A 25,344-nucleotide genomic window follows, 5' to 3' on the forward strand; every position below is an offset into this window, starting at 1 on the left:
AGCCGATGTGACCAACAACAAGTCGTGTTTATATCCTGCTGGATGTGGAAAATCAAATGTGCGGGTGATTTGGCCGACCTTCAGATTGAGCTTGTCAGCTTTACCGTAAGGAACATTTGAACTCGAACTCACCTGATACTTGGTTCCCGCAAGATATGTACACAGCCTTTCCCAGAGGCGAATTTTTTTTTAGTCTTGAAAAGGAAAATTGCATAACCACAGATCAAAATCTCAATACCGATGGCTCGAGGGTGCATATCCCGTAGCCTGCTAAGGTCATCTGCGGTAAGCAATTGGCGTGGATTTATATCTTTCGCAATTGGATCATATGCCTGGGACTCTCTTGGCCCCCAGGCCTAGGTACTATATATACCTACTATATTTGTTATTATCTACTTTCCAGGTGGGCTCCCTGCCTATATTCCTTGCTACATATTATTCTTGCCATATCCCTTAGTAATATATTTGCCTCTCTCTTGCGAATAGGGACTAAGCAGATTTTATGAATCAATTTGGTGTGGGATGCTTATGTATATGTTGCTTCTTATAGCCACGTGACAGTGTGCAAAAACGGATTTTAATGTTTTATATAATATCGCCAGATAACCAGTATCTAATAAAAGAAAAAGCTTTAAAGGATAAGAATAAACAATCCTCTTAATTATAAAAATAATCGAAGAGATGATAGAATAATTATAATCGATAAGATTAATTAAACTTCATTCAATTGGCGGGGCGTCAACGGGAACGTCATGGCGGCAGTCGGCATCCCCACCGGCAACAAACAAATCGACGAGCATCGCTCACCGACTCGAGGCGACTCAACAATTGTCGTCGTTGAGTTTCGACTAAGAATGCACCTCTCTCTCTTTCCTGCAACTCTGTCCGATCGAGCTGTGGAGATTAGGTAGTCCAGTGTACATCATCTGGGGTTTAGCTTTGTCCAGCACAGCACCTGTCACCATCAGACAGGAAACATCTAGCACGTGCTGCAAGCCTGCAACTTAGGCATCATTACGAACTGACCGTCGACCTCCGACCCTTCTGATTTCTTTTTAAATTAAAAGCTGCATCAGAATTGTTTTTCTTCGTGAATATATAATAATGGCAAAGAAGAAGTCTAACCCCAAAGCCGCATCCGCATCCGCATCTACAACAACACCAATTAGGACGGGCTCTCCCGGCTTTGATCTGGCTTCTCCGGATCGGCCGTTTGATGACATATTGAATTTCCGCGATGTGGGGAGGTCGATCAACGATATGCATGGATCTAAGTGCGAGATTCTCTCTCTTCCTCTTTCTTGGTGCAAGACCAAATCTAAATTGGTTACTTGTCAGCATGATCATAGACTAATGAGAATGGGTTTCCTTAGAATTATCAAGGAAGGCATCCTCTTCCGCAGTGCACGGGTAGATACAGAGCCACTCCGAATCTTGTCATTGATCTTTGACTGATATGCTTCTGCCGTATCCAGCCAGATGATGCGTCAGAGAGGGATAAGCACCGTCTCGTAGATGAATTAGGCATATCTACTATCATCGATTTACGTTCCAGGTATGCCAGTGACGCTACAATCAACACGTCTAGTCTGACATCTTCAGTACCGAACATATCATGGCTACCAAGAAACGACGGGCCGCTCTGTCGTTGGAAAATTCCGAAGCGGCCGTGATAGCAGATCCTGATGAACATCTGCTGGAGCTCCCAGGAGTCCGTCGATATATGATCAGCCTCACGGGGCGGGCTTTTGAGAAGATGCTTCTGTGGCGCTTGGACTGGTACAATTTCATGTATCTACACACTCTCTTCACCGTTTATCCGGCACCAGCTGATAATTTGCTTCCAGAAAAGTCTTGGGTCTCCTTGCATCTGGATACCGGACTGAGGCGGTCAAAATCGTCGGTGCTCAAGTTATGAAACCTCGCGGCCTAATCGGTCTCGCGAAGGATACTCTCGACTGCAGCGCAGCGGAGATGCGCGAAACGTTCGATATTCTGGCCGAGGATGACACGTATCCAACCATCATCCACTGCACGCAGGGCAAGGACCGGACGGGTCTGATCATCCTGATGCTGCTGCTGCTGACGAACGTTGTCCCCCTCAATGAGATCGCCCGGGATTACATCAAGTCGGAAGCGGAGCTCATCCCGGAACTCGAAGAGCGGATGGAGGAGATCCGGTCGGTCGGGCTGGATGAAGAATACACCAAGTGCCCGCCGGGGTTTCCAGAACAGATCAAGGAATACCTAGACACGAAATACGGTGGGGTCGAAGGCTACCTCCTTTCGATAGGTGTGGCCAAGGAGAAACTGGAAAAGATTCGTAATCGGCTGTTGGTTTGATATGAGCTCAGTCACGAGCTTTGACCTTCATATTCTTTTGTTGTTTTATTTCTGATGGTGAAGATTCCATTCCATTGGCAAAAGAGGGACGGAGCAATCCACGGCAGTTGATTTATTGATTGATTGATTGACTAAGCAAGATAGATTAATAGTGGCCGGTCCTGCGGCGCATGCATGTCCTGTATATGTATGTACAATAAGATGAATTTTGGCTATCTCGATAATAACAAACAGATCAAGCATATTCACTCTGGTCTACCCCAGAGTAAATAGTAAACTCTCTCTCTCTCTCTGTCTGTCTCTTTCTTTTCCATGACAGAAGAAGAAGATTGATCAATCAATCAATCAATCAATCAACAGGGTAGAGGGCAGAGGACAGAGGCAGGCCTGATACGATACAAATTACAATTACAATTTTCTAGAATATGAGTGACTGAGTACATTTATGTATGTACATACCTGAGAAAAAAAAAAGAAAGGAACCAACGCTGTAAATTTACGGCGCAACACATCTGCCTTAGTTGCGCGTACAGTACAGTACTACATATGTAGTAGTCTTGCCGCCCGCCCTAAGCATTGATTTCCAATCTCATGTGACTGCATGAATAACCTCACAATACTGCAGTAAAGAGGGACTGACTGACTGACTGACTGACTGAACATTTATTATATTTCCTAAAATAATCATCACCTGCCAAGCCAAGCTATCCTTAATGCACACCCGTGCCAACAAGGAAATAATGGGGTAGGTATAGGTATGGAATAAATAGCAATGGGAAGAGGTGTATGAATTTTAATTACAATCCAGTGCAGTGAGTAGTGCTACGAGTAAATAAAAAAGCATTTTGGATGAAGCAGATGCAGGCACAATACTTAATTAATTAATAATAACACCCTCAATCAACCCTCCTCCCACCGTCAGTCATTGTTTCTTTCTGCTCTAATCTAATCTAAGCAGTTAGATAGGTAGCAGATAGACAAGGGAAAAAGAGAGAGAGAGAGAAAAAGATCCGTCTGCAATGTCTATCATAAATAAATATCCAGATAATACCTCCCTTCCGTCCGTTACATAACATTAGCATAGCACAAAAAGAATGGTATAGAAACTCTAACAATAATGTACAGTACAATTTCTCACCCTTTGCCTGTTGAGAAAGAGAAGAGGCACCTCAATAGATTGCGATTGTTCCCATAAAACTTCCCGAGCTCCCTGCCCTACATAACGCCACATGAAAGATAGATAAGTAGATAGAGAGGACGGATGCGGTATGAGAGAGTTGCGGAAGAGGATGGAGGAAAGGTGAGAAGACATGAGGAGGGAAAACAAGGGTTATTGTTGCACAGAGGAGGAAGGAATTGGGTACAGGACATGGAATCCATACGCCGTCGCAATGGTCGACCACCGAGGCCACAGGGCTACAGGCTACAGGGCTACCTACAGCTACAGATCTTCGGAGAATCTACTCTCCCTAGCAGAGCTTCGCCCTATAACCGTGTTGAGACTCGGAGGTGGTGGCAATGCTTCCTCGACAAAGTTGTCTCGTAGTTCATCCCGCTCCGTGGTATTGGCACGAGAAGGCGATGGACGAACCGGAGCCGTCGCAGTCACAGTCACGGCCTCCTCCCCGTTCTGCGTTGCTGGAGGATTCGTCGGAGCAGAGGGCCCCGCGGAACCAGCTTCGTCGGGAGATTTTCGAGTGATCATGTCTTTGAAGCTCATCCGGAGATGACTTCGTCTGCCGCCATTTTCAGATGAATTCCTCCCTTCAGCACCAGATGCAGCCGTCGAGGTGCTCCACTGTCGGATGGCATTCATGGACTCGGACATCGCATCGGCAGCATCATGCTCGGACGGGGCACTCGAACTGGTTGGAGCAAGATCCCTCTCGGTGATAGGATGGGAAGTAAGGGGACCTCCACGCGGAATGTCGATTGTCGCTCCAGTCAAAGCAGCTCCGCCCGTAAATCCGGACGTGATCTCCTCCGTCTCAGTCGGTTGAGGCATCTGCTCTGGTGGTGGTGGAGGAGGTTTGCTTCCCCGACGGGAGACTTTGGTCTTGAACCACATCTTCAGCCTGGACTCTCCTTTCGGGGATGCTGAAGTCGGAGTTGCTTCTATCGTAGCAGCAGTCTCAGCAACTGTCTCAGCAGCCGCCTCAGCCGGCTGTTCGGCAGGTTCAGCAGCACCGGTGACCGCCGGAACGCCTTCTGCTCCTGCTTCGCGTGAAGCTGCTTGCTCATCTACCGAAGGTCTTGGGGACGGGGCTGTGGTATCTCCGTTTGTAACACGTTCTTGCTCCTGCTCATTCCCGGGACGCTCCTCACCAGCACCGTCGGCGGCCTGTTGCTCACCTGCCTCTCGTTCAATCTCCTCGGTCGGTTTCTCCGGGGCATGATCGGGTTCTTCAGCGGTCTCCCCAGCCGGCTTCTTCCCTCCAAATACTCTCGACCACAACCCCTGGCCCTCCTTCTCGAGGCGTTTCTTCTCCGCCATCGCTGCCTTCTGTTCCTTCTCGGCTTGCTTCGCTGCCGCTGCTTGATCGTTAGCAACTCCAAGAGACGATCAACCACGTATTGAAACCAAATTCAAACCTTTTTGCCGCTTCTCCTCCTCCCTAGTGTCGTACTCTCTTTGACGGTCTATTTCCCGCAACCTCTGCCTCCATTCCTCGTCTAGTCGCTGAGAGATTTCTCTAGCCTTTTGTTCCTCGACCCGATCCGTGATCTCGTCCAAAGTGGGCTGAATCCGAGAGCGAGCGATCTCTTCCACATCAACCTCATCTATGTATCTTTGCCCACCAATGGGGATCCTTCCAAGTGTAGCCAATCGAGCTTCGCTTTCAGCTTTGGCACGCTCCTGAGCCTTCTCCTCCCATTCGCGCTGCATGCTGGGAGAGGGCTTGCCCGTTCTGGCGTAGACCTGTTCGTCCATATCATGGATTGCCGCGTTGACGTTTCTGCGGGCAATTTCCATCAATTCTGCGCGATCCCGCCTCTTCTTTTCCTCGTCGATCTCATGAAGCCGGCTTTGTAAGGACGACATCTGATTCCTGATCTGGACGGATCGTTCCCAATCGATTCGAGATGCATCACTGTCGCTCGACGTCCTTCTCCTCAGCCGGCGCGTCATCAAGCGGGTGCGGGGAGTTGGGGCGGTGCCGTAGTATTGCTGCTGGTAAGCCAGGTCGGTCCGTTGCATCTTAGCCAGCTTTTCGGCAGCGATCTTCTGCGCCGCTTCATGCAGATTTGTCGGCTTTCGGGTCACTCCGCGTTCATCACCTGTCGTCCAGGAGAACTGCGACTGAGAAAGCCGGCGAGATTCACGACGTTGAGCGAGAGAGCTTGCAGGTCTCACCAATTCGGGCTCCTTGGCTGCGGCGATCGCGTACATATCTTTGGCCATGGAAATCGCGGCCGCTCGAAGAGTGTCTCTATGCTTTTGCTCTGCCACCTCAATCTCCACCGGTGGGGATGAGGTGTAGAGCTTGACATTTGTCTTGGCGATGTGGTGTATCCGAGCAGCCTCCATGGACGGATCAAGGTTGCCCAGGATATCGGCTCCTAAACTGGCCCGATGGGAAATGGTGGCAGCAGAAAGAGCATAAGCAGCCTCTTGCCTGAACTGAGGTTTTATGGGAGCAGACTCCGCCCTCCTCCGCCGACCGGACACGGCGCCAGTGGCGGCATTGAGAGCGCCTGGGTCAATCTCAACTGCTGCAGGCTCCTGTGGTGCCCGTCCTCCGGCCATCATGACCTGCTCGGCTGCGTATTGATCGTATCCGTGGTCAACAGCGGGAACGGGGGGAGATGGAGCCATTATACGTTCCCGCGTCGCCGTAAGGGCGGCTTTATAGACTTCGGGACTTGTGATGCTCACGGGTTGGGGCTCAGCGAACTGATATCCTCTGACTGCGAAGGCGGCCTTCTCCGCATCTGGCTGCTTCTCCGGTCTCCAAAACTCAACGGGCTTCCGGTTGGCATGGGCGATGCTGGCTGCGGCGCCTGCATTGGCAAGGGTGAGACCGGGAGGAGGAATGGCAGCTGTGATTCCCACCAAAGTGGAAGGACTGTCAGCACTTGATCAATGGCAGACTGCATGATGACAGCACTATACTGACATGGAGATGGCTGCTCCGGCTGCAGGGCATCGCGACCAGCGCGCTTTCGTTCCGGGTCCGTCACGTATAAGGCAGCAGTGGCGGCGGCTGCACCGGAAGACAAAGAAAACGCGAATCAGCCCCGAACAGCGCATCTCCTGGAAAGGAAACGAGAGACAGGAAGCACATTCCGGATCACATACCATGGTCTGCCAACTTGGTCGCTGCCGCAACACATGAATCGCAGCAGGTGCATGCAGCTGCTGTAGTGGTAGTATGCCGGGTCGCCATGCTGACTGATAGGGTGCAAGGTGCTGGGAAAGCAACAAGGCCCGGACTATGACAGACATGACCTCCCAAGCGAAAAGTGAAGAGGAGAAGCAGGTTGAAGGTGGATGAGCGTGCTGTTGGATGGGCCGGAAGCTTTGCAGTGTCGATGGTGACGTAGTTGGTCCGCAGCCAACTTAATTGCTTTTTCTGCGAGGGCGCTCCGCTAAAGCAATCTTATTGCAGAGAACAAGGCGCCCATTGGCCCGCGGCACAACTCTATGCAGCGCAGGTTGATCATTGGCGTGATGTCATCAAGTCTGGCCCTGGAGAGAGCCCCTCTTGATCTGCATTAAGAGATAACCACCCCCACTATGATTGGAATTCGGAGACTGCGATCCATTGAATACACTTGCGGTCGAGAAAGTAGAACTAGATATGATGGCTCAATGAGGAGTGCTCCTCTTTGTTGTTCCAGCGCAAAGGAGTTGCATACAAAGACTACTATGGTTGTTGCCATGGCAGGTATATCCCGTTTAGGACATCGGACAAGGAGGCAGGGTCGCGATTGGAAGGTGCAAAGCAGCTTATCTGGATACAATTCAAATGACCTGATAAACGCGGCGGGCCGGCCGTGGCACGGGACTCGCCCCGGTCACCTCCGGAAGCCAGCGGGTCGCATGCATTCGTCAAAAACACTCGTTCTAGATTCTCTTCACTCCACCTGCATATAAAATTAGATTACCCAATTAAAGGAATCACTCGATTCCCGTAAACAGCGATATTTCTCCATAGCCATCCCCACGTTGCATCGTCAAAGATCACATTACTGAATATTACGCTTTCTGGATATCACAGGATAGAAATAGATCGAAGTGCAGAAAACATCAAAATGGAGGCGCTCCAGCGGCAGAAAAAAATCAAAGCAGGCAGACCTTCTCTTTCCGCTACCGAGCACGCTGCGTAATCCAGGCTCAAAGCAAGGTCCATATCACCACAAATGGAGGAGCTTCAGAATGTCGTGGCGCGCGAAGAAAGAGCGATTTCTTTTGCCAAAGATATCTAAAAGAAACAAGTCAATCGCAAGATCGATACGAAATCTTGCAGCCAGGGGGCAAACTTACACATGGGGACAGCCAAGAGACAAACGCCAACCTGGATGCTGCCGATCGCGATGAACGGTATGCGCGAACCACCCTGGACGACCAGCCAGTTGTACGCAAAGAATGTCAAGATGAAGCTAAAAATGTTCTTGAACACGAGCAGGCACGTGAATGCCTCCACAGCAATTTGGCCTGTCCAAAAGCCCCCAGGCGGCGAAAGTCAGCCATTACCACCGAGCCAGTTCGCATGGAAAAGCAGAAGCACTTACGATGGGCATCAACAATGTACAGCGCGCTGGCGACGGCGCCCATCACCATCCCCATGATCACGAACATGAAAAACACATCCGCGACCAGCCAGCCGTAACGCTTAACATCTTGGGCGACGATTCCGAATCCGTAGAGTCCAATTCCACTGAAGATGAGCTGAAAGAAAACGAGAAGGATGCGAAACTCCGGCTCATACTTGCCCTTGTTGAGCTTGATCATGATCCTGTTGATCGAATCCGACAGGAGGCCAGAAAGAATCAAACCAAGGATTGATCCGATGAAGGCACCCGTGTAGAGATAACCTGTTTGGACTTCATCAAACCACAATGGTGGACCCAAGAAGATCGCCGCAAGGACAACGCCGATGAACACAGTCCATCCGATCAAGACCCCCTGCGTCAGGCAAGCCTGTCAAGTCGGATTAGTGTATGATCTCCAAGCGAGTGGTCCACCAAACAGCTCACCCAAAGAATGCCAGGATGCAGGAAAAGCGGGAATGGTCGCAGAAGGAGTTTGAAGAAGTTCTCATCTGTCTTTCTGCCATTGAAAAGCTTCAACGTCTGCACAAATGGCAAGTCGGCCGGGGTGCTGATTTCCGGAGCTGCTTTCCCATTAGCGCCGGCATGGTCTGCTTTTTCGTCGACGGCTGGAGATGCTCCTTCCCCGGGCTTGGAAGAAGGGCCATTTTCTTTCCCTGCATCGTGAATCCGGACCTGTGATTCAGATTGATCACTGCCGCCACGAGGTGGGCCATGCTGGTACTGAGAGGAATCGACATCGCCTAGAAAATCCGTGTTTAGATAGTCCGGACGCCGAAATGCGGTTTCCGGGACGAAAAAGAACATGAATGGCAGAGCTATCCCGGTGAAGATGGCGACGAAGTAGAATGTCCACTGCCACCCAAGCGTATGAGTAATCTTGCCAGCGAAGACGGGCGTTAGAAAGGCGCCACCAAAGAGAGCGACGTTCGACAGTGCCATTCGCTTTCCACGTTCCTATCCATCACCGTCGTCATGTCAGCAGAGATCTGAGAAGGGAACTCATGGACACCAACTGCCGACTAACATGGACAAAGTATAGATCCCCCACACACGCATTCACAAGGGCCTCGAATGGCGCCAGGGCAAATCCTTGGAATATCCGTGCCGCCAGTAAACTGTGGTAGTTGTGGCCACTCGCCCCAGCCCAAACGCAGCTGATGATCATCAAGATATTCCCCAAGAGGAACAGATGGCGCTTGCCCCAGACCCTTGCAGTAGGCACACACAGAACGCCGGCAGCGCCAACACCCAAAAGATGATATCCGGTCAGCAGGGCGACCTCGGTAAAGTTTCTCTCATAGTAGAGTGAGATTGTCAAGGTGTTGGCCGCCATAATCGGGCTCATGGTTGCACAGAGAACCGCAACGAAGGAGAGGATAGCGAGAATGAGATCGCGTCTCCATAAAGGCCAATTCTGTTGCGGAATCGTCAGAGAAATCCAACTAAAAACCGCGTGGATCTTTTTGTCTTGGAGTCCATACCAAAGGATCATTAGGGTCATCACTTGGTTGAGGAACGAGGATAATGGGCACCGGCCCCGAGCGGTCGTACTTCAGCCATGGTTGTTCAGTAGGCTCAGTAGGGCTATACCGAGTAGGCGCGCTATGATCTAAGATGTACGACGTTCCTACAAAAAGTCCCATCAGCACAAGAACGGGAAAAATGGCGCAAACAAACCAGGGAAATATCAATCCATGCTGCTGGGTCAAACTCCCTTACCAGGAACGTGTTCGAGTTTTCTGTCCTCCAATACACCCAGCCCCATCTCCGCGAAGATCAATAGCGACAACGATGGATGAACGACAGACGCACTGTGCGTTGACGATTGTCCAGGAAAGAGACTCGTAAGTCGGGGGGTTCGTTCGAGTGCTATGCGGTCAAGTCATCGAGACCTTGTTACCTCGCGCGTTTCGTCACAGAGGGGATCAGTAACATTCAGTGTTCCGATTGTGCGTTGCAGGAATTGATTATTCTATACAGTTATGGCAAGATGCAACGGCAACAAGAGAAATTCTTGTTGGAGGTCTTGATAATTAGGAGCATCGCCGGGTCGCGGAAGAAGAGTGATCTACGGAGTACAATCGGGGAACGACGCGTTATCGGGGTCTTGGGGTAATCCTACTGTCATCCTATCGGAGTAGCGAGACAACGGCAACAGACCAACCGACTTGGAGCCTACTGGGTTTGGAATTAGTCGTACGGAGTACTTAGCCCTGGGATGCATGCGATTCAGTGCTTCACAGATGCTCGCCTTTGGACATAGCGTTGTACTGGCAGTACGGAGTACAGTATCAATGACATGGAGAGATAAGAGCTTGAAGAAGACTCGGTGTTATACGGGTATTCACATTCTTAAGCTGGCCAGCCTGCCATCTCTAGATTGTTTGGTTTCAAGGGAATTGTTCTGGGTGGGAAGCAGCCACCTGCCGTGAAGTTCCAACCACAGGCCCACAGCTGCTTCTCCAGGGCGGGGAAGGAGTTCCCAGGTTGGGGCTTCACATGGGTCCGGGCGCAAGCACTTACAGCACGCTAAGGGGCTACCTACCTAGCAATCTCGACAGTGCAACATCACAATCAAATTCAGAGCAGGATACCGAGTCAGATCATAGTACCTGATTAACAAAGGGTCCAAATAAAAAAATCAACTCCTCACCAGCATGAAATCTGGTGTTTCACAGCTTAATGCACGTGTATCCCAAGGCCTCGCCAAAGCCCATCACCGCTAGCGTGGATCCATGTCCGAATGCCTTGGCAATCCAATGATAACGAAGCGGCTATGTGCATGCCTTCTATGGTTCTACCTAGGTAGGTAGGTACCTGAGTAATTTCGATAGGGGTAACAATAATACCTCTGTCCCAGCAAGAGCCTAACTGAATCGTCTCGAGGGAGGTTCATCGTGCTCGAACTACCTAACGAAGGTTGGTCATACCGTCTCTTGCAAAATCGGCGCACTGGCCGGTCTTCGGGTGGCAATTGAGGCAAAATAAAATAGCAAAAGAACCGGTGAACAGACAGGAGTTCTTCAGTCTTGCCAGCTTTGCCGGACTACTCCGCATTGGCTGCTGAACCAGCAGCAGTTAGGTTAGGCAGGCAGCAAGGGCCGGATAGTCCTTCCCCGCAGTGGTGTGGTCGAGCAAGTTACATCACCTAGGTATGCAGGTACCTTCCAGTTAGCTAGTCTCCCTGGACCAAGTGCCCGAGTAACTGGTTGAAGCGATAGACTAGGTCCGCATATAAGAAGGCAAAAGGATGAACTACCCTCACGCATGTCCCCACCCACTCCATCTTCCAACCTTGCTGTCTGTAACGGGTTCCATTAACTCAATTGGAGTTATCCCATTCTCTCTTCCCAGCTCTTCTATTTCTCTGTCATTGTAGCCTGCTCCTCGAAAACCGTGCGCCCGGAACCTCTGATCACCTCAGCTCCACGATCTATTGAAAAGCTTCGGATACTTTAAACCTTGCTAACTTGAAAATGAAGCTGGCAGCTATTTCCCTAGCCTTCACAGCTTTGGTGGCTGGCACTGCCGCCCAGAGCCTTTCTGATCTTCCCCAGTGTGCTGTGAGTTTCCAATTTTATTTATCGATTCTCATCCCCCCTCGATATCTAGCTCCTTTCCATCTGAAAGCTCTCGTTGAGAGTGAGGATTGCAATGATCTAACGAAATGTACCTGCGTATAGCAAAACTGCGCGACCAATGCCATCCCCGCGCAATGCGGACTTGATGTAAAGTGCATCTGCAGCACTCAGTCTTTCATCGCGAGCATCACCTGCTGCGTTGCTAAAGCCTGTGACCAGGCGGATCAAGAGGGTAAGCTTATTCTTCCTTTACCCTTGATTCATTTGCTTTTCAGATGCCACGTTCTCTCTCCTTTTTGCTATCAACTTCATAGCTCTTGTGATCCACAAGGATTTCCTGTGGCCTCAGATCGAAAGAGAGAGAAGAGAAAGAACGCTGGAGGGAGAAAGCATTGGCACGGCAGAGTCTTGCTGACTTCTTCAATACTACAGCGACGATTAAATTCGCCGATTCCCTCTGCAGCACTGCGGGAGTAACCAATCTGCCTCAATCTGCCGTTTGCACGACCGCCGCCAGCGCGACTGGTTCTCAGACTTCCACCGCATCTGAATCAACTGCGTCCTCGGAGACCAGTAGCTCCTCCGCTACGGCGGCATCGACCACGGCATCGACCACGGCATCGTCTACTGCCAGTTCCTCGGGCTCCAGCACTTCTTCAACAGCCACCTCTAAGACAAGCAGTGTCAGTGCTTCTGCTGTTTCCCCATCAGGCACTTCCGCGGCTGCCCCAATTGCGCAGACCCAGAACGGTGGTGTTATTGCAGGAGCTGGTGCTGCGGCTGTACTCGTTGCCATGCTTCTTGCCTAAATTGAAGAAGTGTCTCGCGGGTTCTGGCCTTTGATAGGATGCCTGAACGACTACCGCGGTACGATTATGTGCCAGCTAAGCAATGACAGCGGACGTGGAGCTCAAGGAAGAGGAAAGTTTAATGCTTACGTGCGGGTTAACTAGTGGTGAAAATTGCAGCAAGGTTTCTGATGGATGATTCCCACTCACGTTCTTTTATGTCATATATCTGTGGCAATAATAATATTATCGACTTTGTGATCGTCTATGTCCTAGGTTGCCCACTTTATGACTTCGACAAACTTTAAGGACTGTTTTTGATCTCGATTTAACTTCTTCCATGTCGAGATATTATGAAGTGAAGAAAAAGACTTGTTGTAGTGCCGACAAAACAAGGTATACTGTACAGAAACATTGGGCAGATGCGATGGATTCGATCACAACGCATTATTCTGCTCGAATTCGGCAGCTTGAGCGGCTGCGAGGCGGGCTGCCACTTCTCGTCGCTCTTCGCGGAGTGTAAGGAGAATCTGCAGGAGAGGGAAACGACAATGTTAGACAAGCATGAAGAATATGGCTTGTTTCCGAACAAACTAACCCAAAGCCAGAACATCATCTCCATGAAACCGTATGTGAACACTACCCGGTTCTTCAATTGATCCAGCCCAGATGCCGCTTCACCGCCCGATCGCGATCCGTATCGTCCCTCCGCGTCAAAGCCCCAGGCACCAGGTTTACTTTGGTAGATGAAAAACGAAACGGCGAAAAACAGGCAGAACCGGGATGCGGCCAGCAACGTCCAGATCTCGGAGTACAGGGCGGCGACCCGGGTCGTCAACGGATTGACGCGGGACAACGAGGCACTGGGACTCAACCGAGATGACCGGGAGTTGAGAGCGTCCATTCTTCCCATTGTCTCATTGATCTGAGGCACCTTTGTCACGACGATGAGGTCAACGAGGGCATCGGCGACTAGGAGGATGCCGCAGATGGCAAAGGGGGATTGCGGGCGGGAGAAGGTCGGGGAGACATCCTATACAGTAGATTTGGAAATCAGTGAAATTGATTCAGGGTGTATATGTCTCAATGGAAGATCCTTGTGATCTGAGAAACCCTTGTAAGAGTCCTAAAAACGACATACGATTTTCATTGCTTCCCCGAGCATGAAGACCAAATCGGAATCGGTAATGACATCAGGGGACTTGGTCAGGTAAACAGCGAGTATAAACAGGAACAGGGCATGCGCCTGGATCAGGGTTTTGGAGGAGAAGAAAGCCATCGCTGTGAACTTTTTTCTCCTGATAAGATTGACGGTTCCAAATAGGTATACTCCGTACTGAACAGCAATCAATATAAGATTGATCTGCTTCTCGTGTTGGTGGTTCCTTTGTCTTATTATTTTTCCTCCGCCCCCGGAGTCCAGTCCCGTCCCGACCGTCGGAGTGGGCAGGGACGGCAGGATTGGACCGTGCGTCAACAGTCTGGGAAAGAACAAATGATGATACATACAATCTCCACACTGCACAACTTCCTCTATTTCTGATTTATCGTTTGTCCGAGGAGCGCAGAACTACAGACTGCGACTTTGTTTTATGTTTTATCTCTGTTTTAATTCTCCGATTCGAATTTCAGGATCAATGAATTGAAAGAACCATGGCATACTCCAAGTTTCAGAAAGAGCGTCATATCAAATACTTCTTGCGCTGTCTCAAGACCGTCCTGCCTCATCAATATACGACAGGCGACTCCAATCGTGTACTCCTGGCCTTCTTCACCGTCGCTGGACTGGACCTGCTGGGGGTTCTACAAACCAGCACCACGCCCGAAGAGCGACAAGGCTACATCGACTGGCTGTATCATTGCCAGCTTCCCTCGGGAGGATTCCGAGGATTCACAGGCACCATCTTTGGAGATCAGAAGCGCACGCGCGAGAATGAAGCCTGGGACCCAGCGAACCTTCCTGCCACCTTCCTTGCACTAGAGACATTGCTCATCCTAGGCGACGACCTTTCGCGAGTGAAGAGACAGGAATGCCTTCAATGGCTCCCCAAGATGCAGCGCGAAGATGGGAGTTTCGGGGAAGTCCTCGGCGTAAACGAAGAGATTGAGGGCGGCAGGGATTTGCGATTCTGTTACTGCGCCGCCGGTATACGATATCTGCTTCGAGGGAAGCATGACGATGACCTTGCGGACGTAAAAGATATAGACGTGGAAAAATTAATATCATTTATTGAGTCCTGCCAGGTAAGATAGAGATTGACCTCAGTGCTGTATAAAACTCTGATCGTCTTCTTCTGAAAGACATATGACGGTGGCATGGCCGAGGCTCCGTTTTGCGAAGCCCATGGTGCGTATTCCCTACATCTCTTCTCTACCTTGCGCTTGGCCCCATATTGTATTCGACCTTCGCTCACCACATGGCAGCGGGTTTGACTTATTGCGCCGTGGGTGCGCTATCTTTCTTGAAATGGACGTCGGAGGCCGTCAGACGGATCAATGTTCTCTCGCCAGATACACAGGAGTTTGCGTCCTTATTGAAATGGCTTGTGTCAAGACAAACGACTGAACTCGAAGCAGAGGAGGAGGACGACGATAACGACAAAGACGAGGATCAGGATGGTGCCGATAGCGTGAAACCGGACCCATCGCAGCACGCCGAAGGTGGCGTGGAAGCTCCGTCTTTAAATGATACAATTCAGATGTTGCCTGATATATCTCCGCCCACCGAAGGCTCATTGACGTGGGCAGGCTTTAATGGGCGGTGCAATAAAATTGCCGATACATGCTATTGCTTCTGGGCGACAGGTGCCCTCGCAGTAAGGAGCTACCCGGATCTTCTTCTACGACACTTGCTAATGCCTGATAAAATCCATCACAATAGATGCTGGATAGGCTTTCGTTAATAGATGCATCTGGCAACCGCCTGTATCTTCTCGACAAGACGCAACACCTCATTGGGGGTTTTGGGAAGGGAGTCGGGGAACCTCCAGGTAAGGCAAGCCGGCTTCTGCATTCTCTGATTTCTAACCGCCTCTTATCTATCCAGATCTCCTCCACTCCTACCTGGGACTAGTCAGTCTTGCGCTGCTCAATGAGCCCGGTCTCGACAGTGCAGACCCAACTCTCTGCGCCGGTACACGAATTCTTGACCGTGTGAAGTCTCTTCCATGGTGGCGAGAGGACACCCAACCCGACACCTGTAGCAAGACATCAGAAGGAAAGATAGATTACTTGATGGTCAGTGGTGGGTGAATGCAATCAACAAGGACCAATATTCGCAGTACATGCTCGATTCACCCGACTGTCTTATGCATCCACCGCAGGACAGGCTTGGCAGCAATTGAAGTTGCTATGGTCGATAAAGTGGTAGGTATCATACTACACCGGACCTGAAGCAGCCAGGCGTTGCGAATAATGCGTCGCGTCTCACATTGAGAGGAACCGTATTATTCGATTTCACTTGAACAGTCACCGGGTATAAACCTGACTATTTTGAATCCATAGCATATAGTATAGTAGTCTATATAGTTAGCATCAAGTATGAAACAGTCCTCCAGGGCCGACGAGCTCACTGATCTCACTTGACTGCAAAAAAGTTAATCTGGGGCTTCGATGTGGTTAAAACTCACAGGTAGCTTCATTTGAGCTTCTGTTTCGAAATTGCGCTTCTCATGAAACAGCACTCCTGAAGCGTTGCCGTGGGCGGGATAGGCCGTTAGTTAGCGATTAATCAAAGTTGGGCCCACGTTCCAAGTGCCAGCAGGTGTCAGGCACGGACCACGGGCACGAACCGCGTCGTCCGACTCCCCGACGCCGGTGCAAGGCCGTTACTAATGAATAGCTAAGCTGGATCCAATAGCCATCACTTCTTATTATAACATCGCCCCGTTCGAATTCACCTGCTATCAACATATCCTGCCCCTAGTCCATCCTGACTTGGCATATCACCCTGTCACACCTATCTGGAAACCTCCTCTCGCTGAGTCTGGTCCCGGGAAATCCCCGCTGTCTTGTTACGGAAACTGGTGGCTTGATCTCTGTTTCTCATCAACAAGATTTATTCGATTGCGCTCATTTCTACAACCACGAGGGAACAACTTCCTTTGACTCAATATTTCTCTCCCTGCAGATCAACTCGTTCTACCGAGTACGTGGCCCACCAGCGATTTACCGACTCATCCGTCAGTGCACCCTTCCCTCCGAGCAAACGTTTCGAGAGTACGGAGTACGCAACCCCGGTTGCTTGCGCATTTGCTGTCGTCACCAGACTCGTCCGCTCCTTTTGTCGTCACGTCGAGTCGACTCGATTTCCTATCTGCCCGTCTTCTGTTTTCCTGTGGATGGCACGCGCGCACGACTAGAATCTCTTATCTGAGCGATAACCACCAAGCAACCCCGGTAGAGACGAAAGAGGCCGGCGGAGAGCAATCCGAACGTACGGCGATTCGCGTTCTTCAGTCTTGACACATGCAGTCGGCCAGATCGAGAGCGGAGGCCCATCATCAGAAGGAAAAGGTCTGCTTTCCTTTCCATACCACCACAAAGCCTCTCTGTTTCATGATGGGCAAAAGTGGGTTAGGCCAGCTGCATGGGCGTGATAGCCTTGGTTGATGAGGAGCAAGCATCGTGGACTACGGACTGACTTCTTGGTAATCACAGCTTGCCAATTCCTACAATGAATTGCTCCAGTATGTCCTCCCGTCATATACTGTGCATCCGCACGATATTTCTTTCCTTGTAGATGGCTAACGGGGTGCTCTTACGACGGTGTACAGGGAATTCTCGTCAAAGGATCTCCGAAATGTAGGAAACTACAGTCTTGGGCGTCTCATCGGGAAAGGCTCCTTCGGCAAGGTCTACCTCGGGACACACAAACTCACCAATGGCTCCAAGGTATGAAGAGATCAGCAGTGCGGCTGGCTTCGCGACGTACTCACATGGGCATAGGTCGTGCTCAAGTCCTCGAACAAGGAGGATGCCAACCTCGCCCGTGAGATCCATCACCATCGACAGTTCCTCCATCCTCATATTGCTCGACTGTACGAGGTGATTGTGACCGAGAACTTGGTCTGGTTAGTCTTGGAATACTGTCCAGGTATGAAACAAATGCCCGCGAACTCTAGAGAACGACTGTTCTTTTTTTTTGCTCAATGCTAATGCAACCAACTAGGTGACGAGTTGTATAATTATCTCCTGAACCATGGTCCGCTTCCCGTTGAAAAGGTCCGACGGATCTTCTCGCAACTAGTAGGAGCCGTCGCATACGTACACAGCAAGTCGTGTGTCCATCGAGATCTGAAGCTGGAGAACATTCTGCTCGACAAGAACGAAAATGTGAAACTATGCGATTTCGGGTTCACTCGAGAATACGAGGGAAAAGCAAGTTATTTGCAAACCTTCTGTGGCACCATCTGCTACAGCGCGCCGGAGATGCTAAAAGGCGAAAAATATGCCGGCGAAAAGGTCGACGTGTGGAGTTTGGGAATCATTCTATACGCCTTGTTGGCAGGAGAACTACCTTTCGATGAAGATGACGAGCAAGAGACGAAGAGAAAAATCCTCACAGAGGAGCCCAAGTTCAACGAAAGGTTCCCCGAGGACGCACGACAGCTGATCAGCGTATTGCTCTCAAAGCGACCGCTTCTAAGACCGACCTTGGATGAAATCCTGGCACATCCGTTCCTGGGAGAATACGGAGCCGAGCAGAAAGCCATTTTAGAGAGACCACGGCCGTCGCCTTTCACGACCCCGTTAGAAAAAACCACGTTACTACGTATGAAGAGCGCTGGTGTCAACATCGATCAGGTCATCGAAAATGTCCTGGCCCAGAGATGCGATGCTCTCGCTGGATGGTGGGCCTTGCTGATCGAGAAAGAGGAACGCAAAGAAAGGAGGCGAGAACGGAAGCGGAAGGAGAGAGAAGCCGAAGCAAAGAGCTTGCGTCGTCTGAGTGCCGCCAGCTCCAAGCGGCTCTCCACAGCTCTTGCGGAGGTCAACGAGGAGGGGACGACGGCTGACACATTGCAGACCCGGGGGAGGAGAGACCGACGAAGCTTGCCAAACGGTATGTCTGATCTGATAGCGTTGTATGTCCCTTGTCAATGACTAACTCCTTTGATTAGCCCAGCTCTCTATACCGGAGGTCCCAAAGCTCCCGGAATCTGTCGCCGTTCACACCCCCGACTCAACTGTACCACCTCCGCCGATTGATAAGGATTCCATTCGCTCCGTGAGTTCAACGAGACAGCGCCCTGTGCCCCCTCCCAAAGAAAACCGTCGATCACGGCCGAGTATGTTGCATGTCAGTGCCTCTCAGCCAGAATTAGGATCGCATTCCAATGGCATATTTAAGCGTCGTGGGCGCCGTCATCACCACCCGATAATCAGCCAGTTGGCATCGCTCAAACACTGGTTGGTAGAATCCGCGAAGCGTGCGAAATCCCCCCATCCCAAGACTCCGAAGAGTACTAGCGAGAAGAGCTTGAAGTTTCGGTTGGACAAGTCGAGTCCGGAGAAGGGCGACGATTCTGGCAAGAAACAAGCGGGAACGTCTTCGACGGCCGCCGATGCTATTCGTATTCCCACGCCGACCGACCTCAAGCGCGCGTCAAATGCCAGCAGTCTCGCTCCAAGCAGTGCCTCATATCCTAATCACCGAAATTCGCTTCCACGTCAGCCTCGGGCCCTGAATACCAACACATCGAACCACCGCAATTCCCTGTCACCGTCTCCTATCACTCCTCGAAGTTCGTATCGACGCTCGTCGGTTGGTCTGCGTGGTCGCAAGTCGACATCCTCGTCGGTTTCCTCTATCCGCAGTATTCACCATGCCCACACCCATTCGAAGGCGTCATCGGCTTCTTCTAATAGCCTTGACACGGTATCTACGCCCACCGCCTCAACGAGAATTTCCAAGTCTCCACATGCCTCGGTTAAAGTTCTTCCCACCACGCCGAGCGCTTCTTCTCGCTTCCCTAGCAATATCCGACTGGTTCGAAATCCACCCAATAGCTTACGTGACCCGAACGCCGGCATCTACTCTGTATTCAACGAGACTGCGCCTGCACCGTTGATGTCGTCCCCCGCGTCCGGGTTGGTTTTTGCTCGACGGAAACGAACCGCATTCAAGGGGCCGATGCTACACACGGCGAATCTCATGATTTCGGGTGGATTGGGGACTCCGGGTTTGGGGCCAGATCTGCAGGCCGGTGAGGAAGCCTCTACACGCCCGAGAACCCGGAAAAGTCAAATTATCATGGAAGAGGAGGATGATGTGGAGGATGAAGACATTGAGGAAGTGGACGCATTCAGCTCACCGGAAGTTCTAGAAACGAGTTTCAACGAAGTCGACAAGGCTCTGGATGAGCCAGCAGGGCAGGACAAACACGGTCAAGAACAGGCTGTGGCTGTGGAAAGTGAAGACCACAAACATGTTCTCGCTCCTGCGCCGGATCTGTCACCTATCAATGTTCGTCCACCACTCTCTCCTTCTCTGACTGAGGCTGAATTGCAGAGCCCTGGGATTGATGAAACTGAGAGTAAAGCAGATGACGCCACGGACTCCTCGACGCTACATGCTGAAACGGCGGCAGTGGATGAGAATGAAGAGCATGCAGGAGTCTCATAATGATGTTTCCACGAGACAGCACTAGACTTTTTTTTCCTTCCTTCTTTCGTTCCTTTCCCCCGCTTCCTCCGTTTTTTTTTTCACCTTCCTCCCCTTCTTTTTTTTCCCTTCCCCTTTTTTGTTCCATGTTCCATACCCTGTGCCATTGTCCTGTACTCCTTCCTGTACCAGAAAACTAAAAGATTCCGTCCCAATCTTCCCATCTTCGTTTCGTCCCACTTCACCGCTGTCTTTTTTCTTTTCTTTGTTGTTTTCTATTATTATATCACATTATATACCCCTTCTGCCTTCTTGTTTAGTAAATTCTTCGAGTATCTAGGTACCTAGTTAGTTAACTGCTTTGCTTGGCTTTCGCCTTCGCCGAGCATGACATTGACATAGCATGACATTGGAATTGACCTGACCTTCTTGTTGTTTTGTTATCTTGAATTAATAACACTTTTTTTTCGATTTCATTCCATTCTTCTTTTTCCTGTAGTCCAGAGGAGAGAGATGATGATGATGACGATGATCGCTAAGTACGTCGCTACCTAGGTAGGATAGGTAGGTAATTAATTACCTGTAAACAAACCTATCTATCTAAAGTACTGAGATAGGAAGGGAGTTTTTATTTCGCTGATACCATCGATGATCTATTTATCATGGCCAATGATGTATGTAGAACTAAAAAACGAAAAGGACAGGATAATCAATCAGGATGATGGTGATGATGGTCAGAAGTCTGAAGATTATTGTTTATACTCTCAATCACTCGATCATCCACTCGGTAGGGAGAGAAAGGTTTGACTGACCGGGTTTATTTATACTTCTATTTTATACTTATATATAGGCCACCCATCTGTCGGCATTCTGGGAGCGTGCGATCTGGCTGTGCGAATGAAGCCTGCAGCCTACCCGCGTCAAAAGGTGATTGAAATCTACCGAATATGGGCGGGGGGTTTGGTTTATATAAAAAAGCCTATGTTTCTGTTCTTCCTCCATCTTTCTTATTTATTTACTTTCTATAGAGCAGTCGTTAGCTTTCCATTATGATCTCCTTCTAGTCTTCGACAATAGCTTACCATACCAGGAGAGTCTGAAATATCTCTGCACCTGTCTCGATTTATCGCAGACTATTATAGGTACCTAGGTACATGATCATATACGGAGTATTATTATATACGTACTTGATGTATGTATATACCGTATGTTGTATGCACATACATAGGTAAATATGGTTAAGTTCACTTATTCTCAATATGAACTGCCTCCACGGCGAACTCAGCCTCAGCTTCCACATCCTTAGGAGAATGCTTCTCCAGTCCGATCGTGCTCGCTCCCACTTTGTCAACGGTATCGCGGTACGAAGGGATAAAGTTGACGGCGGTGGCGTAGGTCCATGCCACGGCCATGAACTATATATACAGACGTGACACAATCAGTCTACGCCAATGGCAATGGGGAGAAACGTCGACTGCTGACTGTATTGCTGACTCACCATCGTCGGAACAATCATGGCAAACCTCGTCGAGTTGCGCATGTCGGCAACATGGCCCAGGATCGGCGGCACCACGGCGCCTCCAGACACACCAGCGACGATCAGCCCGGACCCGCGCTTGTAGTGGCGGCCCAGTCCGCGGATTCCCAGGGCGACGATGGTCGGGAAGCAGACGGATTCGAAGAATAGGGTCATGAAAAGCATTGCTAGACGTGTTATCATTCGTGAGTGAGAACCCCCATCTCGACTGTGCAACTGGCAACTCACCTATTCCTGTGTTGTTTCTCTGCGTGACTGACGCGGCTAAGAAAGCGACGACACCGCACATGTAGAACAGAAACACGTATCGCGGTCTGATGTACTTCATGAGCAGTGTTCCGGAAAATCGTCCCACTGCAAAGGCCCCCTGTGCGCCGGCAAGGAATTTCGCACCGGTAGCGCTCGACGTCCCTGGTCGGGTGTCGACGGCGTAGTTGATGAAATAGCCAGCAATGGCGACTGCGGGAGGATTAGAGAAAGACAACAACAGTAGCAGAAAGAAGCACCTACCCTGAGCACCTGTGTAGGTAAACTGGGCCAAAGCAGCATGGAACAAAGCATAGTGCTTCCAGAACGGCTTGTCTTCCTCGCCGACGTGCGTCTCGGCCACTTGATAGGCCATGTCGCTGTCGGTGACTTCAGGGATGTTTGAGATGAAGAACACGCCCGCGAGGACGAAGACGAAGATGGCGATCGCGAGATACACCCATTGGACGCGCTTCAACGCCTCCACATCGTCTGCGGTCTCCGTGAAAAAGACGTATGAGCCCAGTACGGGACCGACGACCGTTCCGATGGCGTTGAACGCCTGAGCGAAGTTGATTCGGATTTCCGAGTACTTGGGAGGACCGCAGACTGTGTCCGTTAGCGAAGATGCCATTTCTTCTTGCCTCGACTTGTCTCACCAGACAGGTAAGGATTGGCAGCAGTCTCCAAGGAACCCAAACCAGAGCCAATTACGAATGTAGCTCCGCAGAAACCTCCAAATGATTGTTTCACTCCAGCTGGCCACATGCAAAGTGCTCCAATGCCGTACAGAGTCAGGCCAAAGATGAAGACAGTCTTGTAGCCGAAGCGACGGAGTATCCAGTTGGCATAACCGAGAGATGCGAGTGGATATGCTCTGGTCAGACAATTAATCAGGTTGCTTTCGCTCAATAGCATGTTCTGCAAGGGCAATTACCCGAAATATGCAGCCTGGAGGCCAGAAGACCGAGTCCTCGTGATGTTCAGGGTATTCTGAAAATGCTTGTTTAACGTATCAAGCAGGCCATAAGCGAACCCCTTGATTTGTCCGTAAGCACATGCTCTGCGTGGAGACAAAGGAGTCATGCATATATACATATGTGTTGACTCACCCACAGGAAAAACAGCAGCGTGACAATGGTCAATGGCCACAAACTCTGGCGTAAGGTGAGACTGGCTGCGTTGGTGACCTTGTTGTTGTCCACCCGCAAACTGGAACGGTTCTTGAGGATCTGCTTGAGGCCCATGGTGACGGTTGTGTCCAACGAGTGTCCTGAGATGACTCCAGAGGGTTATCGGTGGAGGAACACATGTCAAAGCCTGGCAGGCACCCGATAGATATATCAAACCCCCCGCACGAGGGCGGACTGACACACGCTCATCCATCTTCTTCTCGGTGAATGAATTGCGGTGATACAGCATGTCGTCTCCACTGAAGACGCCCGAGAGCAATCCCCGCATCCCCAGATTCCCCAGCTGGGACGAAAGATCGTCACAAAACGACGGGGGTTCTCGGGCTAAAGAAAGCCCGCGCAATGATTGAATTCGTTGAGACTGACCGGCTAGTCCCACGGGGAAGTGAAAAAGTGTGGATGGATCCATCCCAAAGTCAAACGCTCGTACATCCAGTCGGACGACTGTCCTTGGCAGGCTGGGTGATGTCGGACATCCACCAATGTGAGTGAGATTTGTCCAACCACAGGGTCCTGTTATCAGAGGCGGTCTGGTTTCATTCGCTCGTCAAGGTTGCCCAGAGATTTCAGGGACAGAGCACACCGGAGAGTTTCCGCATAAGTGATGTTGTGCGGTGTGCCGAGAGTTATGGCGTACGTGACTCGTATTGACTGTCTTGGCAGAAGTACGGGGTATGAGGAGACCAGACCATGAGCAGTCCGTGATCTCAACCCGCGTGGACTCTGCATGGGCAGAAGAAGTTGGGATCGGCGATGGATTGCCGTGGGAGATTCAAGAACCCATATATATTGTATGTACAGTGCGGTATAGTACCAGTACACTACACTTGTAGGTATAAGAGTGGACATGAAAGAGGACCCTTGAAAGCAAGCAGAGATAATTGTGATTTTGAATTTTCTATCTGCTCTCTCTATTTCATTATTTTGCATCCGTTTATACTCCTTTCCTCATCCGCTGTTGCTGTTAGATATCAGATATCCTTCCTATATTTACATGTCCAGGTCTAGAGAGCTGTACAGTACTGTCTCGTTTGTTTTCCTTCCTTTCCTTTATTTATTTATTTTTTTCTAGTTTTCAATGCCTATTATTATTTTCCCTACACAAAAGGGTCATAACCAGTAGACAGCAAGGCTGAATATAGCGCTCTGGTCTAGCAACAGCGACAAGTTGAGAAGAATGGAAATCATATTCGCTTCAAACAATTAGAAATCTGGGCGATAGTAAAGCCATTATTAGTTTTGAACAAAAAAAAAAGCTCTACTACTTCAGATCTTGAAGAACATGAACCAGATAGAAAATTAAGACAGCTCCACAGCTTGCCAACAGAGGCAGCGTTGGTCGAATTATGGGCATATTGAGTCCAGATTATTTGTGATTAAAGTCTCAGATGAAGAACGACGATAAATATTATATATCGGTAGGTTGGCCTTGCCAATTATTCACTATAGAAAAACAGCATTACCAAAGATGCCTGCATCTCAGTTTCAGTCGGAGTCTCGTGCTCAATGTGAAAGTAACAACACTAATTAAGACGATTAGTGCTGGTATTCAATTTCTTTTCTCGTTTGGAGACTTCATAGACGTGATGATCATGTAGTTTCCAATATGTATTTAGGTAACGTCGCGAAGTCATTCGACTTTATTCAAAAGTGAAGATCTCTTCTCTTCACAATCAGAATCTCGTGTCTAATTAATTTGGACAGAAACTTCTTCTTATTGGGTTAAGAAGATCTACCCATTCTACTCCGTCTGTATGAGGTAGTGGATATCAGAATGCGTGTCTACTGTATTGTTTTGATGGACGTCTATCGGCCTTTCCATCCTATTTTGGCTGAATATTGGAAGGAAACCTCCAGCTTGCGCTCTTTCCTAAATGGGTAAATCGGTCTACAGTAATACCAGGATTTTAAGTGCGCTGGATGGATCGACATGTCAACCTGTCAACCTGGTGGCCGGCCCTATCTTATCTCCGTCCGGTCGTCCATAGGATTATTAATATTATGGGATGGAAGTACCTAACATATCGAACTGACAAACAGACTAACTGGCTGAAGAAAAGATTCCATTGTGTTGGATAGATTCGACGTCATCACCATCCTTGTAATCAATCGACCTTGGAACCTTGGAATCTTGAATCGATTATCGAATCCCTTCTAGTCCATTTCTTCGAGTCAGACAGACATGATATGGAAAATCACACCATCCATCCACATGAATGCCCGGGGGATAATGATTAGAGCCACGGGGCTGACGACCTCCAGGAATATGGCA

At 49.9% G+C, this 25,344-nt stretch overlaps 7 protein-coding genes across 7 annotated transcripts; 3 read left to right on the top strand and 4 right to left on the bottom strand.

The window, feature by feature from the left end:
* Positions 1 to 1,104: 1,104 nt before the first annotated feature.
* On the top strand, positions 1,105 to 2,343 carry VTN77DRAFT_5302 (uncharacterized protein; the record flags this gene model as incomplete). Its single annotated transcript, XM_069421457.1, has 5 exons — positions 1,105 to 1,274; positions 1,374 to 1,410; positions 1,476 to 1,555; positions 1,603 to 1,791; positions 1,848 to 2,343. The coding sequence occupies 5 exons, from the start codon at positions 1,105 to 1,107 to the stop codon at positions 2,341 to 2,343; spliced, it is 972 nt and encodes a 323-aa protein (XP_069276940.1).
* Positions 2,344 to 3,784: 1,441 nt separating this feature from the next.
* On the bottom strand, positions 3,785 to 6,731 carry VTN77DRAFT_5303 (uncharacterized protein; the record flags this gene model as incomplete). Its single annotated transcript, XM_069421458.1, has 3 exons — positions 3,785 to 4,875; positions 4,936 to 6,384; positions 6,644 to 6,731. 3 exons carry the CDS (start codon positions 6,729 to 6,731, stop codon positions 3,785 to 3,787), a joined length of 2,628 nt encoding a protein of 875 aa, XP_069276941.1.
* A 967-nt stretch (positions 6,732 to 7,698) lies between these two features.
* VTN77DRAFT_5304 (uncharacterized protein) lies at positions 7,699 to 9,886 on the bottom strand (the record flags this gene model as incomplete). Its single annotated transcript, XM_069421459.1, has 7 exons — positions 7,699 to 7,769; positions 7,832 to 8,002; positions 8,080 to 8,488; positions 8,545 to 9,075; positions 9,146 to 9,535; positions 9,603 to 9,748; positions 9,841 to 9,886. The coding sequence occupies 7 exons, from the start codon at positions 9,884 to 9,886 to the stop codon at positions 7,699 to 7,701; spliced, it is 1,764 nt and encodes a 587-aa protein (XP_069276942.1).
* A 1,711-nt stretch (positions 9,887 to 11,597) lies between these two features.
* On the top strand, positions 11,598 to 12,511 carry VTN77DRAFT_5305 (uncharacterized protein; the record flags this gene model as incomplete). Its single annotated transcript, XM_069421460.1, has 3 exons — positions 11,598 to 11,684; positions 11,805 to 11,934; positions 12,135 to 12,511. 3 exons carry the CDS (start codon positions 11,598 to 11,600, stop codon positions 12,509 to 12,511), a joined length of 594 nt encoding a protein of 197 aa, XP_069276943.1.
* A 416-nt stretch (positions 12,512 to 12,927) lies between these two features.
* VTN77DRAFT_5306 (uncharacterized protein) lies at positions 12,928 to 13,769 on the bottom strand (the record flags this gene model as incomplete). Its single annotated transcript, XM_069421461.1, has 3 exons — positions 12,928 to 13,020; positions 13,089 to 13,523; positions 13,632 to 13,769. 3 exons carry the CDS (start codon positions 13,767 to 13,769, stop codon positions 12,928 to 12,930), a joined length of 666 nt encoding a protein of 221 aa, XP_069276944.1.
* Positions 13,770 to 14,143: 374 nt separating this feature from the next.
* Positions 14,144 to 20,117, top strand: VTN77DRAFT_5307 (uncharacterized protein; the record flags this gene model as incomplete). Its single annotated transcript, XM_069421462.1, has 10 exons — positions 14,144 to 14,734; positions 14,792 to 14,837; positions 14,915 to 15,306; positions 15,372 to 15,480; positions 15,537 to 15,727; positions 17,150 to 17,178; positions 17,266 to 17,383; positions 17,438 to 17,585; positions 17,661 to 18,554; positions 18,613 to 20,117. 10 exons carry the CDS (start codon positions 14,144 to 14,146, stop codon positions 20,115 to 20,117), a joined length of 4,023 nt encoding a protein of 1,340 aa, XP_069276945.1.
* Positions 20,118 to 21,340: 1,223 nt separating this feature from the next.
* Positions 21,341 to 23,126, bottom strand: VTN77DRAFT_5308 (uncharacterized protein; the record flags this gene model as incomplete). Its single annotated transcript, XM_069421463.1, has 7 exons — positions 21,341 to 21,511; positions 21,595 to 21,800; positions 21,862 to 22,092; positions 22,144 to 22,488; positions 22,539 to 22,756; positions 22,817 to 22,917; positions 22,992 to 23,126. 7 exons carry the CDS (start codon positions 23,124 to 23,126, stop codon positions 21,341 to 21,343), a joined length of 1,407 nt encoding a protein of 468 aa, XP_069276946.1.
* Positions 23,127 to 25,344: the final 2,218 nt, after the last annotated feature.

Source organism: Rasamsonia byssochlamydoides, assembly GCF_041956645.1.
Source record: "Rasamsonia byssochlamydoides strain NRRL 3658 unplaced genomic scaffold VTN77scaffold_39, whole genome shotgun sequence".
Classification (NCBI taxonomy): domain Eukaryota; kingdom Fungi; phylum Ascomycota; class Eurotiomycetes; order Eurotiales; family Trichocomaceae; genus Rasamsonia; species Rasamsonia byssochlamydoides.